General features: G+C 41.2%; 1 protein-coding gene across 2 annotated transcripts in view; it reads left to right on the plus strand.

The window, feature by feature from the left end:
* Positions 1-9,120: 9,120 nt before the first annotated feature.
* The window catches only part of dpydb (dihydropyrimidine dehydrogenase b), a 138,264-nt gene continuing 135,185 nt past the window's right edge, over positions 9,121-12,199 (plus strand). For both annotated transcript variants that reach the window (XM_039003827.1, XM_039003828.1), the window contains exon 1: positions 9,121-9,441. In XM_039003827.1, coding sequence (XP_038859755.1) covers positions 9,412-9,441 — 30 coding nt within the window. In that variant the 5' untranslated portion in view covers positions 9,121-9,411. The remainder of the gene's footprint in view (positions 9,442-12,199) is intronic.

Raw genomic sequence — 12,199 nt, forward strand, 5'->3', positions numbered from 1 at the left:
TGTTCCCAGTGGGATTTAATAACATGAAACTACACATGGTGACACGTGAAATTTCACGTGAAATCATGTTTTTGGTTTAAGGGGGAAAAAGAGGCCAACTTGCAGGTGAAACTCTTTACCTATCCTCAGATACACACTGATTCTGTCTTTAAAATAAAACATTTTTGTAAATTATGTGATGTGATGCTGGTGATGTAATATATGAAGAGGGTATTTCTAAATGCTACATCCGCAATAAAAATAAAAAAATAATCAGAAATTATTGCTTATGGGTACCTTCATGTGTGTGTAAAATATTACTGTTCTCAGATTTTTTATCTATACATTTTAGGTGGATAGTTTATTAGGTACACTCATCTACTACCGGGTTGGACCCCCTTGTAGCCATGAAGGGATACACCTGGTTAGCAAAGAAATTCAGATTGCTGTGGCGTTCAATCTTTGCTCAATTGGTATCAAGGGACCTAATCTGTGCCAGGAAAACATTCCCCACTAGGTTAGACCACCGCCACCAGCCTGTACCGTTGACACCCGGCAGGATGGGGCTATGGACTGCTTACGCCAAATCCTGACTTTGCCATCAGCATGACACAACAGGAACCAAGATTCGTCAGACCAGGAAATGTTTTTTCCACTCCTCAACTGTCCAGTGTTGGTGATTTGTGTACACAGTGGCGCCGGTGTGGTCGTCTGCTGCAATAGCCCATCCGTGACAAGGATCGACAAGTTTTGCGTTCCGAGATGTCGTTCTGCACATCAATGTTGTACTGCGCCGTTATTTGCCTGTTTGTGCCCCCCCCCCTGTTAGCTTGCACGATTCTTGCCGTTCTCCCTCGAACTCTTTCATCAACAAGCTATTTTCACCCACAGGACTGCCGCTGACTGGTACCATCTCGGTAAACCCTAGACACTGTCGTGCGTGAAAAGCCCAGGAGGCTGGCCATATTTGTATTCACACCCCTCAAGTCAATACTTTGTAGAAGCACGTTTTGCGGTGATTACAGCTGTGAGTCTTTTTGTTTAGAACTCGGTAGTGGGTGTTGCAACTGAGAACAGACAATTTTTACACGGTACTCGCTTCAGCACTCGGCGGTCCCGTTCTGTGAGCTTGTGTGGCCTACCACTTCATGGCTGAGCCGTTGTTGATCCTAGACATTTCCACTTCACAATAACAGCCCTTACAGTTAACCACGGCAGCACTAGCTAGGCAGAAATTTGACAAACTGACTTGTTGGAAAGGTGGCACCCTATGACGGTGCCACGTTGAAAATCACTGAGCTCTTCAGTAAGGGAATTATATGGCCAATGTTTGTCTATCGAGATTGCATGGCTGTGTGCACGATTTTATATACCTGTCAGCAACAGGTGCGGCTGAAATAGCCGAATCTACAAAGGGGATATACTTTTGTATATACAGTGCCTTCGGAGAGTATTCAGACCCCTTGACTTTTCCACAACTTGTTACGTTACAGCCTTATTCTAAAATGTATTAAAATGTTTTTTTCCCCTCATCAATCTACACACAATACCCTATAACAACGAAGCAAAAACAGGTTTTTAGAAATGTTGGCAAATTTATTTAAAAAAAAAAGAAATATCACATTTCATTGTTCAGACCTTTTAATCAGTACTATGTTGAAACACCTTTGGCAATGATTACAAGTTACAAGCTTGGCACACCTGTATTTGTGGAGTTTCTCCCATTCTTCTCTGCAGATCCTGTCAAGTTCTGTTAGGTTGTATGGGGAGCGTTGCTGCACAGCTATCTTCAGGTCTCTCCAGAGAAGTTCATTCGGGTTCGGGATCTGGCTGGGCCACTCAAGGACATTCATAGACTTGTCCCAAAGCACCTCCTGCGTTGTCTTGGCTGTGTGCTTAGGGTCGTTGTCCTGTTGGAAGGTGTACCTTCTCCCCAGTCTGAGGTCCTAAGTGCTCTGGAGCAGGTTTTCATCAAGGATTTCTCTGTACTTCGCTCTGTTCATCTTTGCCTCAATCCTGACTAGTCTCCCAGTCCCTGCCGCTGAAAAACCTCCCCACAGCATGATGCTGCCACCACCATGCTTCACCGTAGGGGTGGTGCCAGGTTTCCTCCAGACGTGGCGCTTGGCATTCAGACCAAAGAGTTCAATCTTGGTTTCATCAGACCAGAGAATCTTGTTTATCATGGTCTGAGAGTCATTACGTGCCTTTTGGCAAACTCCAAACGGGCCACGTCCATCTGGCCACTCTAGCATAAAGGCCTGATTGGTGGAGTGCTGCAGAGATGGTTGTCCTTCTGGAAGGTTCTCTCATCTCCACAGAGGAACTCTTGGCCAAGGCTCTTCTCCCGATTTGGCCGGGATGCCAGCTCTGGGAAGGGTCTTGGTGGTTCCAAACTTCTTCCATTTAAGAATGATGGAGGCCACTGTGTTCTTGGGGACCTTCAATGGTGCAGACATTTTTTTCTACCCTTTCCCAGAGCTGTGCCTCAACACAATCCTGTCTCAGAGCTCTATGGACAATTCCTTCAACCTCGTGGCTTGGTTTTTGCTCCGACATGCACTCTCAACTGTTGGACCTTATATAGACAGGTGTGAGCCTTTCCAAATCATGTCCAATTAGTAGAATTTACCACAGGTGGACTCCAATCAAATTGAAGAAACATCTCAAGGATGATCAATGGAAACAGGATGCACCTCTTTCAGTTTCGAGTCTCATAGCAAAGGGTCTGAATACTCATGTAAATAAAATGTCTAAAAACCTGTTTTCGCTCTGTCATTATGGGGTATTGTGTGTAGATTGCTGAATCATTTAAAAAATATATATTTTAGAATAAGGCTGTAACGTAACAAAATGTGGAAAAAGTCAAAGGGTCTGAATACTTTCGGAAGGCACTGTACAGTATATGAGCCAGTGTTTCTCCTTACCATCACTTAGACTTAGATGGAGGTAAGCCTACTACGCAGGTTTGCGTTTCTTGTAATGAATCTTGTTCTGAAGGCAGCTCTGCAGTGGTCACTAGCTGGCACAGCTGAAAAGACATAAACTCAGATTTTAAACCTAACCTTAAGCCTAACCTTAACCACACTGCTAACCGTAATGCCTAACCCTAACTTTTATATGTATTGAGTGTAGACAATTTCGACTTTGCAACAAACCCATCTAGTGGAAATTTCTCAGTTCTGCCTACAGGACAAGACTCATCCCAATAAACATCAACCTTCATCTACTGTTCTGTTAGGAAAAGGGAATATTGGTCAAACCTTGGGAATATTGACCACAATCATCACTCATAACGACTGCCATCCTTCTGATGAATAAAGAGTATGCAATACCTATAATATGCTTATTATATTACAATAACTTTAAGATAAGAGTATACTTGCCTGATCTCTTGTGCATTATTTGTCTCTTTTAGCTCAGCACCATCTCAGATCCTTATCTCTTCTGTGGTGTCAGCCACTCAGTGGATTCACAACGTGAACAGTCCCCCACTGGAGATCCCTGGCATTCGCTGGAAAAAGACAGATGGCGAAGAGCAACCTCAGAATGTGATATGAGCAATGTGTAAGAAAAGAAGGGCACACAGTCCTGCATAGTGGATACAATATTTAAAATCAATACATTTTGTCTTTGTTTTTACGTTCTCTCTCTCTCTCTCTCTCTCTGTCTCTCTCTCTCTCTCTTTCTCGCTCTCTCTCGTAATTTAATCATGTGTATTTAAGGGATGGATGCATTAGGGTTTACATCAGCTGACAGTGTGCCAGCCAGAGCCAGGAGTTGTAAATCAACTCACTTTGAATGACATCTCCCCCAGACAGAATTCCTGCTGAATCATCACATCCATGTTTGTCAGGCCTAGGATAGTGGACCGGATTGGTTGAGCATGCATATCAATCAATCAACTCCTGACCCAGTCTTTGACCTTGAGCTGGCTGGTGTACAATATGAATATACTGTTTGTAAGCACATCTATTAAAACTTTCTGGAGGGGACAATTTCACACCACACTGACCAATGGGATTGTCTGAGTCAGCTGCTAACAGGAAGTAAAAATGTACAACTAATGGCATGAGGTTATGTGTATGTGTATGTGTATGTGTATGTGTATGTGTATGTGTATGTGTGTGTGTGTGTGTGTGTGTGTGTGTGTGTGTGTGTGTGTGTGTGTGTGTGTGTTCAAGAGCCAGTGTACAGTAACACACCACAACCCACTTGCACTGTCCTGATATGCAGTTCATACCTCTGTCATCAAATTCAACTATATTCACCATTCCACACACTTGCAATGCTCAGAGACTTCTTTTATGTGTGGATATCATTAGAGGTTCTTGGTAGTTATCAAAACACATGAGGGAGTCCTCTTAAAGATGATCAATTGGGCATGGTTATTTTATACTTTATACTTTATACATCTCTTTTGTTACATTCACTGCACTAACAGGGATTGAATTACATTCTGTCAATGTGTAGATTGTGTGTGTGTGTTGTTCTAAATGTTTAATGCCCTGCTACAGCCCTGAAATTAATAAAGTTGTATTTAATTAAATTGTATTGTCTGATAGGCTACATGTGTACACAATCGTATTGCTCTTCCAGTGTTTCCCTACTGTATAATATAGAGCAGACCTATGTAACTGCAGGCACCTGAATGTTTGCCTTTTAGAGATACCTTCATCATTCTAACAATGTCCAGGGGATTATAAACCGCGCGCATATACAAAACATAACGTAAAATGTGTATACACCAGTTTGTACGCAAAGTAAGTAAGTATTTTAATGAAAATGTTTTTCATGAAAAACAAAAAACACAAAAACACATCAACAAGAATGCAGCCATTTTCCGTTACTGCGAAGATATATGTTTTGTTTTTAGAATCTAAGATAATTAGACATAGTGATCTTGTTCCTATTTATTTTATTTTCATAACCATTGCAGAATAAAGTATTTACCTTTTTTGGCCGTGATGGGTTCATATTCCGGAAGGAGCCATACAACAAATGATCATCTGCATTTCTAATTTAATTGGACCTAGTTGCCTAGGAAATAGATACAGTTGAAGTCGGAAGTTTACATACACCTTGGCCAAATACATTTAAACTCTGTTTTTCATAAATCCTGACATTTAATCCTAGTAGAAATTCCCTGTCTTAGGTCAATTAGGATCACCACGTTATTTTAAGAATGTGAAATGTCAGAATAATAGTATTTCTTTCATCACATTCCCAGTGGGTCAGAAGTTTACATACACTCAATTAGTATTTGGTAGCATTGCCTTTAAATATTTTTACTTGGGTCAAATGTTTTGGGTAGCCTTCCACAAACGTCCCACAATAAGTTGGGTGAATTTTGGCCCATTCCTCCTGACAGAGCTGGTGTAACTGAGTCAGGTCTGTAGGCCTCCTTGCTCAAACACACTTTTTCAGTTCTGCCCACAAATGTTCTATAGGGTTGAGGTTAGGGCTTTGTGATGGCCACTCCAATACCTTGACTTTGTGGTCCTTAAGCCATTTTGCCACAACTTTGGAAGTATGCTTGGGGTCATTGTCCATTTGGAAGACCCATTTGCAACCAAGCTTTAACTTCCTGACTGATTTCTTGAGATGTTGCTTCAATATATCCACATAATTGTCCTTCCTCATGATGCCATCTGTTTTGTGAAGTGCACCAGTCCCTCCTGCAGCAAAGCACCCCCACAACATGATGCAGCCACCCCCGTGCATCACGGTTGGGATGGTGTTCTTCAGCTTGCAAGTCTCCCCCTTTTTCCTCCAGACATAACGATGGTCATTATGGCCAAACAGTTACATTTTGTTTGATCAGACCAGAGAACATTTCTCCAAAAAGTACGACCTTTGTCCCCATGTGCAGTTGCAAACCGTAGTCTGGCTTTTTTATGGCGGTTTTGGAGCAGTGGCATCTTCTTTGCTCAGTGACCTTTCAGGATATGTCGATATAGGATTCATTTTACTGTGGATATAGATACTTTGTACCTGTTAAAAATGTTAAAAACCGATTAAAAACGTCAAAGCTACCGTGTATACCTATATAATGTAGGTACATGACGTAATGACGCCATGTAAAATGTTGTGCTACACGTGCAACACATCATTCCTAACCTAGCCCACAATGTCTGCTGTGTGGATCGAGCAGTCAACAAGTCGAGCAGTCATTTGAGCAGTCACTCAAAGGCGAAATCCATTAAAGCCAAGATAATGGAATTCATTGCCCTTGACAATCAACCGTTCTCTATCGTGGGTGATGTTGGCTTTCGCCAACTGGTCGAGCACCGGTACACACTACCAAGTGCGCTATTTTTCAGATGTTACCCTACCGGAGTTACACAGTAATAGCGTTACTGCTATTGTTTTCATGACATACATACTATGGAACGCTGTTTGGGTCTTTGCGTGTCAAAAAAGATACAGTAGCACTGTCAAAGCTGAACAAAAGTCTGCAAACACTGGCCACGAATGATGTGATTACAATACCGCGTTGGTAATAAAGCATAATTTGTTCGACCGCAACTTCTGGGGTAGCTAGCTTTAGCTTGGTACCTAGCTAGCACCAATACAACCAGCATGAAAACATTGACCTGTAGAAACTGCAGTAATTTTCATTATTCTTAGCAATGATTTAGGAATCCTTGTGAGTAAGTATTTGCTAGGTTGCCCCTTGTTGTTCGCCTATTGAAATTGAACTTAATTTCATGAAAATAAATAGCTAGCCAGCTACTTAATCCTGTTGCCCAAAGCTAACGTTATAAGCAGCCAGCTAGCTTCATCTGACTAGTGAGGGTCGATCGGACCGGGTTCTTTGTTGTGAAGCTAGCCACAATAAGGATTAGGCACAATAGTGGAATGTGTGGTCTGCCTTCAAAATAAAAGTATGTTATTGACAGTGATAGAAATGAATACAAATAGTCGAATTATGCCATACTTTTATTTTGAAGGCTAACCGCAAAGTCCATTCCACTGTTTTATAAATTAGGGTTATTTTAGATGATAACACATAGATTATGTTGTTTTGCTTTGTTTTGTGTGAAGAACATTGTTTGCATCCATGAGCTAGCTAGCTTTTTTTATGACCAGCAGTGTAGATGCGCGAGACAACTTTACCAGCATTATAGCATATGTCTCGATGAATCGTTGTGACATATGAAATACGAGTGATAGTGTAATCAATGTGTAATAACTAAGTAAAATATTGATGAACGTGTTAAATTATTATGTGACTTGCAGTCATATTCAGGTCCTGATTGGTCAGCATGCTTATTTGAGCATGTCAAATAGGGTTATTTTTGACATGCAAAGACCCAAACGGCGTTCCATAGAAATCCTGGTTGAGAATGAAATGACTGAACAAATGAACAACGAAACAGCACAGCAAGTAAGTGAAAGGTTTTGATTATGTTTTACTGGTAATGGGGACATTACAACAAAATAAGTTTTGGTCAGTGTGGTGTGTGTGTGTGTGTGTGTGTGTGACCTTTATTTAACTAGGCAAGTCAGTTAAGAATAAATTATTTTTTACAATGACGGACTACCGGGCCAAACCCGGATGACGCTGGGCCAATTGTGCGCCGCCCTATGGGACTCCCAATCACGGCCGGATGTGATACAGCCTGGATTCGAACCAGGGACTGTAGTGACACCTCTTGCACTGAGATGCAGTGCCTTAGACCGCTGCATCCGTGTGTGTGTGTTAACTATTTAACTGTACTAGAATGCTTAAAAGGCCACTAAAATGTTAAATACCGGATATCGGTATCGGCCAAAAATGTCATATCGGTGCATCACTACTAGTAACCTACTGTCAGTACTGTAATTGCATTTCTATTTTAGTAGCTTGCCTTAGACAATGTTTCAGAATTCGCTGGCAGTCCATCATTTTAGGTTGGGGGGAAAAGTCGATGCAAATCATTGTTGAATTCAAAAGTTCTGCTAACAGGTCCAAAACATTTGCTTTCTCTTTCAGAAACTGACACAGTCCTTTCCCAGATACAGCATACATTACTGCTAAAGAGTAAAACATTCTAACAACACAGTAAATAGACTGATAGTTTATGTGAAATAGTTGGGTAGGCTACATGTGGTGCTATAGGAACATGACATCATTGCGTATTTCATCTTAGAGCGTATACCAAGGCAGAACATAGAAACCCAGTAATCTATTGATATACTACATATTGAACAACAATTAGTTGTTTGCATGCCGTGGCCTAATGCCAATAGTTCCAAATAATACCGCAAATAAATAATAAATAATACCGCAAATGACATTATTGTCAACATAAAAGGTAAATGCAGGGCGTTTTTCTCATTCACCCACCACAGTTTTATGATCGGTCTGATTTATAACCAGAAAAATACATGTATGGTATGACGTGTGCCAAGTGTATAATTCCTAATATTTTTGTATGTGCGCAGACTTTTCAGAAATGGTGCCTGCAGAAATGTAGTGTGACATTTACGCTATAAATGAGCGTAACGTTTATAAATGAGGCCCCTGGACAGTGTGTTTCCTCCAATATCTTAGTTTGCAGCTGAAAGACAAATCACAGCTCTTTTATTGCACATGGCCAGGGTTGCACAACTGTCCTTGAAAACCGTGGCGGTGAAAGGCAGCAAACAATGCAGCAACCTACAGTAGCCTACCACCTGGGAGCGGATGTCAGTCCAACATCTAGTTTGGATTTACCTTTGGTTGAGTTGTCAACTAATGTAAATTCACCATGTCACCATGTCATTGGATTTAGGTTAACAGTTGGGTGAGAAAAAGACAAAATTCCCTTACTTTAGGTTTTCCACCTTGTTTGAACGTCATCACATTTACTTTTAGGGTTGAAATGACGCAGAAACAACCAGTTTTTGCCCAGTGGGTGCACATGTGACCCTGGACAAAGCATCCACTTGTATTAGTATGTATATGTATATGTATATGTATATGTATGTGTGTGTGTGTGTGTGTGTGTGTGTGTGTGTGTGTGTGTGTGTTTTGCCCAGTGGGGGGGGGGGGGGGGGGGGGTCGTGCTGACAGTTCAACATGATGCAGAACAGTTATCCATGCTATGTGCCCCCTTCTCACCTTAATGGACTCGTAACAAACTTTAACCTTTCAAACTCCCTTATCAGTGTGTCGACATGTCTGGCTCCACCATTTCGAACTAATAAAATTATTATTGGTCCAAAGAAACACAGCAATCTTTATGGATAACATATGTGCAGCTGTGTTTAACTGGATGCACATTTTAAAATAAATATCTGATGTTTCAGACTGCGCATTCGGACTGAGAATGGAATAGTCTGGCTCTTTGGATTGCTTTTTTTCTTCCCGTAATAAGCTACTACAGAGCACAAGAGAAGTTTTGAACACACAAACCGAAGGGTTTGTTTCAGTTTTACCTGACAGCTAAATGACCAAAGAGAAACATGCTGAGTAAAGACCTTCCGGACATTGAGGTACATGATTTTATAGTTGTTAATCTGTTTTATTCACTTGCAATCTCAATTTGCGACCCCTGGTTTTGGGAGTGAGGTGTCTTTTTGCTTTACTTTTTATGCGCAGTGTTTAGCCTACCTGCTTGAGCCATGTTGTAAATACATCTGGGTTGGCAAACCGCTAGAATTAGATGGATTGGAGCAGCTAGCAGGAATTTACAAATTAGCCTACTCTCCACGTTTGCCAATTTATGGAGGTATTTTTCTTTGGGATTTTTTATGACTTGTTTTTTTAGGCTACATGGAGAAAGAGAACTTACCTTAAAACAGTATATCGTGTACATGACACTGCAACCTAAATTCCCCATGGGGACAATAAAGTCAGTAATTAAGTAAGTAGTGTTATTTTGAGCAACGTGCTAGATAAAGTGACACCACGAGACCATTTCTTCAGTCTAAGAGAGCCCATGCGAGTTTTGCACGGAAATTTGCCGACTACTTTCAGTCTTTTCCTTCTGTGATAGACTCACACACTTGTTCAGGCAATGCAATTGTAAAAAGAAATGAATAAACCAGCTACAATGCTACAGCTTCTCATCGGCTAGCACGAGAATTCCTTCTTCCTTCTCATACTAGCCAATCATTCTGTAGCTACCACTGAAGTTTCAGCACCATGGACTGCGCATGTGCAGCCAGTTACAGGATTGCAGTATGCCTATCTATTTTGATGGGGAAAAAATATTTACGAAACAATAACCGTTGCTTTAAGAATTGTCCTAAACATTGTAATAATAGTCGATGGGGGATTCCACTAATTCAGTAGCCTACACATTTTTTTTTTATCAACACCATGCATAAGCCACTTTTACTAAAGGCAAAACTGTAGACTGAACCAACAGAAAACAGGAATACGGATATTTTGTATCTGCCATTTGACAAGAAGGCCTAGTATAATCAATGCTTGTAAATTAGTATGACTCACCTTGCAAATACTGTAATCAATGATGGGACATAGGCCTACATAACCTCTAAAAAATATAAGCTTTATACAATAATATCTGGTATTACTGAATACATCCTTGTATTAAACCAACCCAAGACATGCTGGTGGATGGGCATGCATAATATCCTTTGACAATACCTACACCTCTGCCTAGGTGACATGTAGACTTCCTTTTATTGAAGACATTTGAATGGAGAGTGTGCCGGGGTAAGTGACGGCCACCATTAGCATTTCTATTAATGGCTGTTATGACAACACTCATGTGACCTTGGCTGTGTCAGGGTGCGCTTAAGACGTGGTCTAAATGACTCCTGTCAGCTGTCGAAAATACCTCACTAAATGTCATAATAACGGCCGTCTGCGGGGCAATTAAACCGGCCATTCATCTTGTGCTGCGCTGGAGACGTCTCGTTTTAATATCCTGCCTTTGTGAGAAAGCTAAACGTGCACCTTTGTGTGTGCTCACGGATTCATTAAAAATGTCTAGGATGGCCATCAGTGTTCGTTAGAAATGAGATTAATGTGTCCGCTTACAGAAAGGTCTATACACTTTATGTCTGGCCCTGAACCCTGCCAGGCCAGCCTCCAGAACAGGACTATCAAGTCAAGTGCAGGGACAGGCTATTGGCAACATAGGCACCAAAAATTCCCATTTAAACGATGACAAGGAAACGTGTGTCTCGCAGACATCCGCCTCAGTGTCAAGCGTCTAGGATTTTAACGAGTTGCTCTCCTATCAAGGCTGTAAGTCTAAGCATGAAACCCCTTAGAATAATCCTACAAGTGTTGGAGGTACTGCATGTTTTATACCCCAGCTGAGTGATCATCCATGTGATATATACCACACTTTTAATGCCGGCCTACTGCGGTATAAGCTTAACGTTCCACAACATCCCTCTACCGTCGTACAGAGTATTGTATGCCATTCATTGATAATGTATCGCAACGATGACACTATACCCATAACGTGTTGTATATTTAACCCAAGGATATGTAACCCAGTGATTTAACCATTTGAGTAAAGCATAGCATAGGGCTATAGGGGGATCTATCACATACATCACGCACGTAAAACCTTCACTTACACATTTGTCAAAGAGCATAAGTCCAAAAGAGAGAATATTAGTCCAGGTTCAGGTGATGCAGGCGGGATGCACAGGCGTTTCATCATAGTGTGCTTGGAGATAAGAGGTCATGAACCGATAGCCTAGCTAATCTTTATCTTATCTCTTCAACAATAACCAAGAGGACATTTGGATTTCCTGGAATGTTCTGTTTCAGGCGTATTGTGGCGTTGTGATCGTCATGAAGTGTCTGCTGACCTGTTTGTAGAGGTCTGAACATGATTTGACACCATAAAGACCCCAAAAACTATCTGCTTACCTTGTTAGTAGGGACGTTCTGACAAGGTCAAAATAGTTTTCTAACAGTCTCTCATTAGACAGATGTTCCCAGCTAGGGATGGTACCATGACATGGATGTAACATTTTCTCTTTGAACGTTCCGATAACACATTCTAGAAATGCACCCAAACAATTGTTGCAGGAACGTTCACTGTTCGCTGGGAAGTTTTACAGTGATTCTGTCAATGATTCTCCTCTTATCCCTTTTAAATGTGATTCTTCATGGTGATTACCTGACACATGAACTTATTTCTCTTAATCTCGCTATACCTATTGCAGAACTTTTAACCTATTGGAATCAGTGGCTCTATATTGTGTGCAGTGCCAAAGAACCACTGACATGTAAATAGATGGCCTAGCAAATGTAGCTCCT

This window comes from Salvelinus namaycush, chromosome 11 (genome assembly GCF_016432855.1).
Source record: "Salvelinus namaycush isolate Seneca chromosome 11, SaNama_1.0, whole genome shotgun sequence".
Classification (NCBI taxonomy): domain Eukaryota; kingdom Metazoa; phylum Chordata; class Actinopteri; order Salmoniformes; family Salmonidae; genus Salvelinus; species Salvelinus namaycush.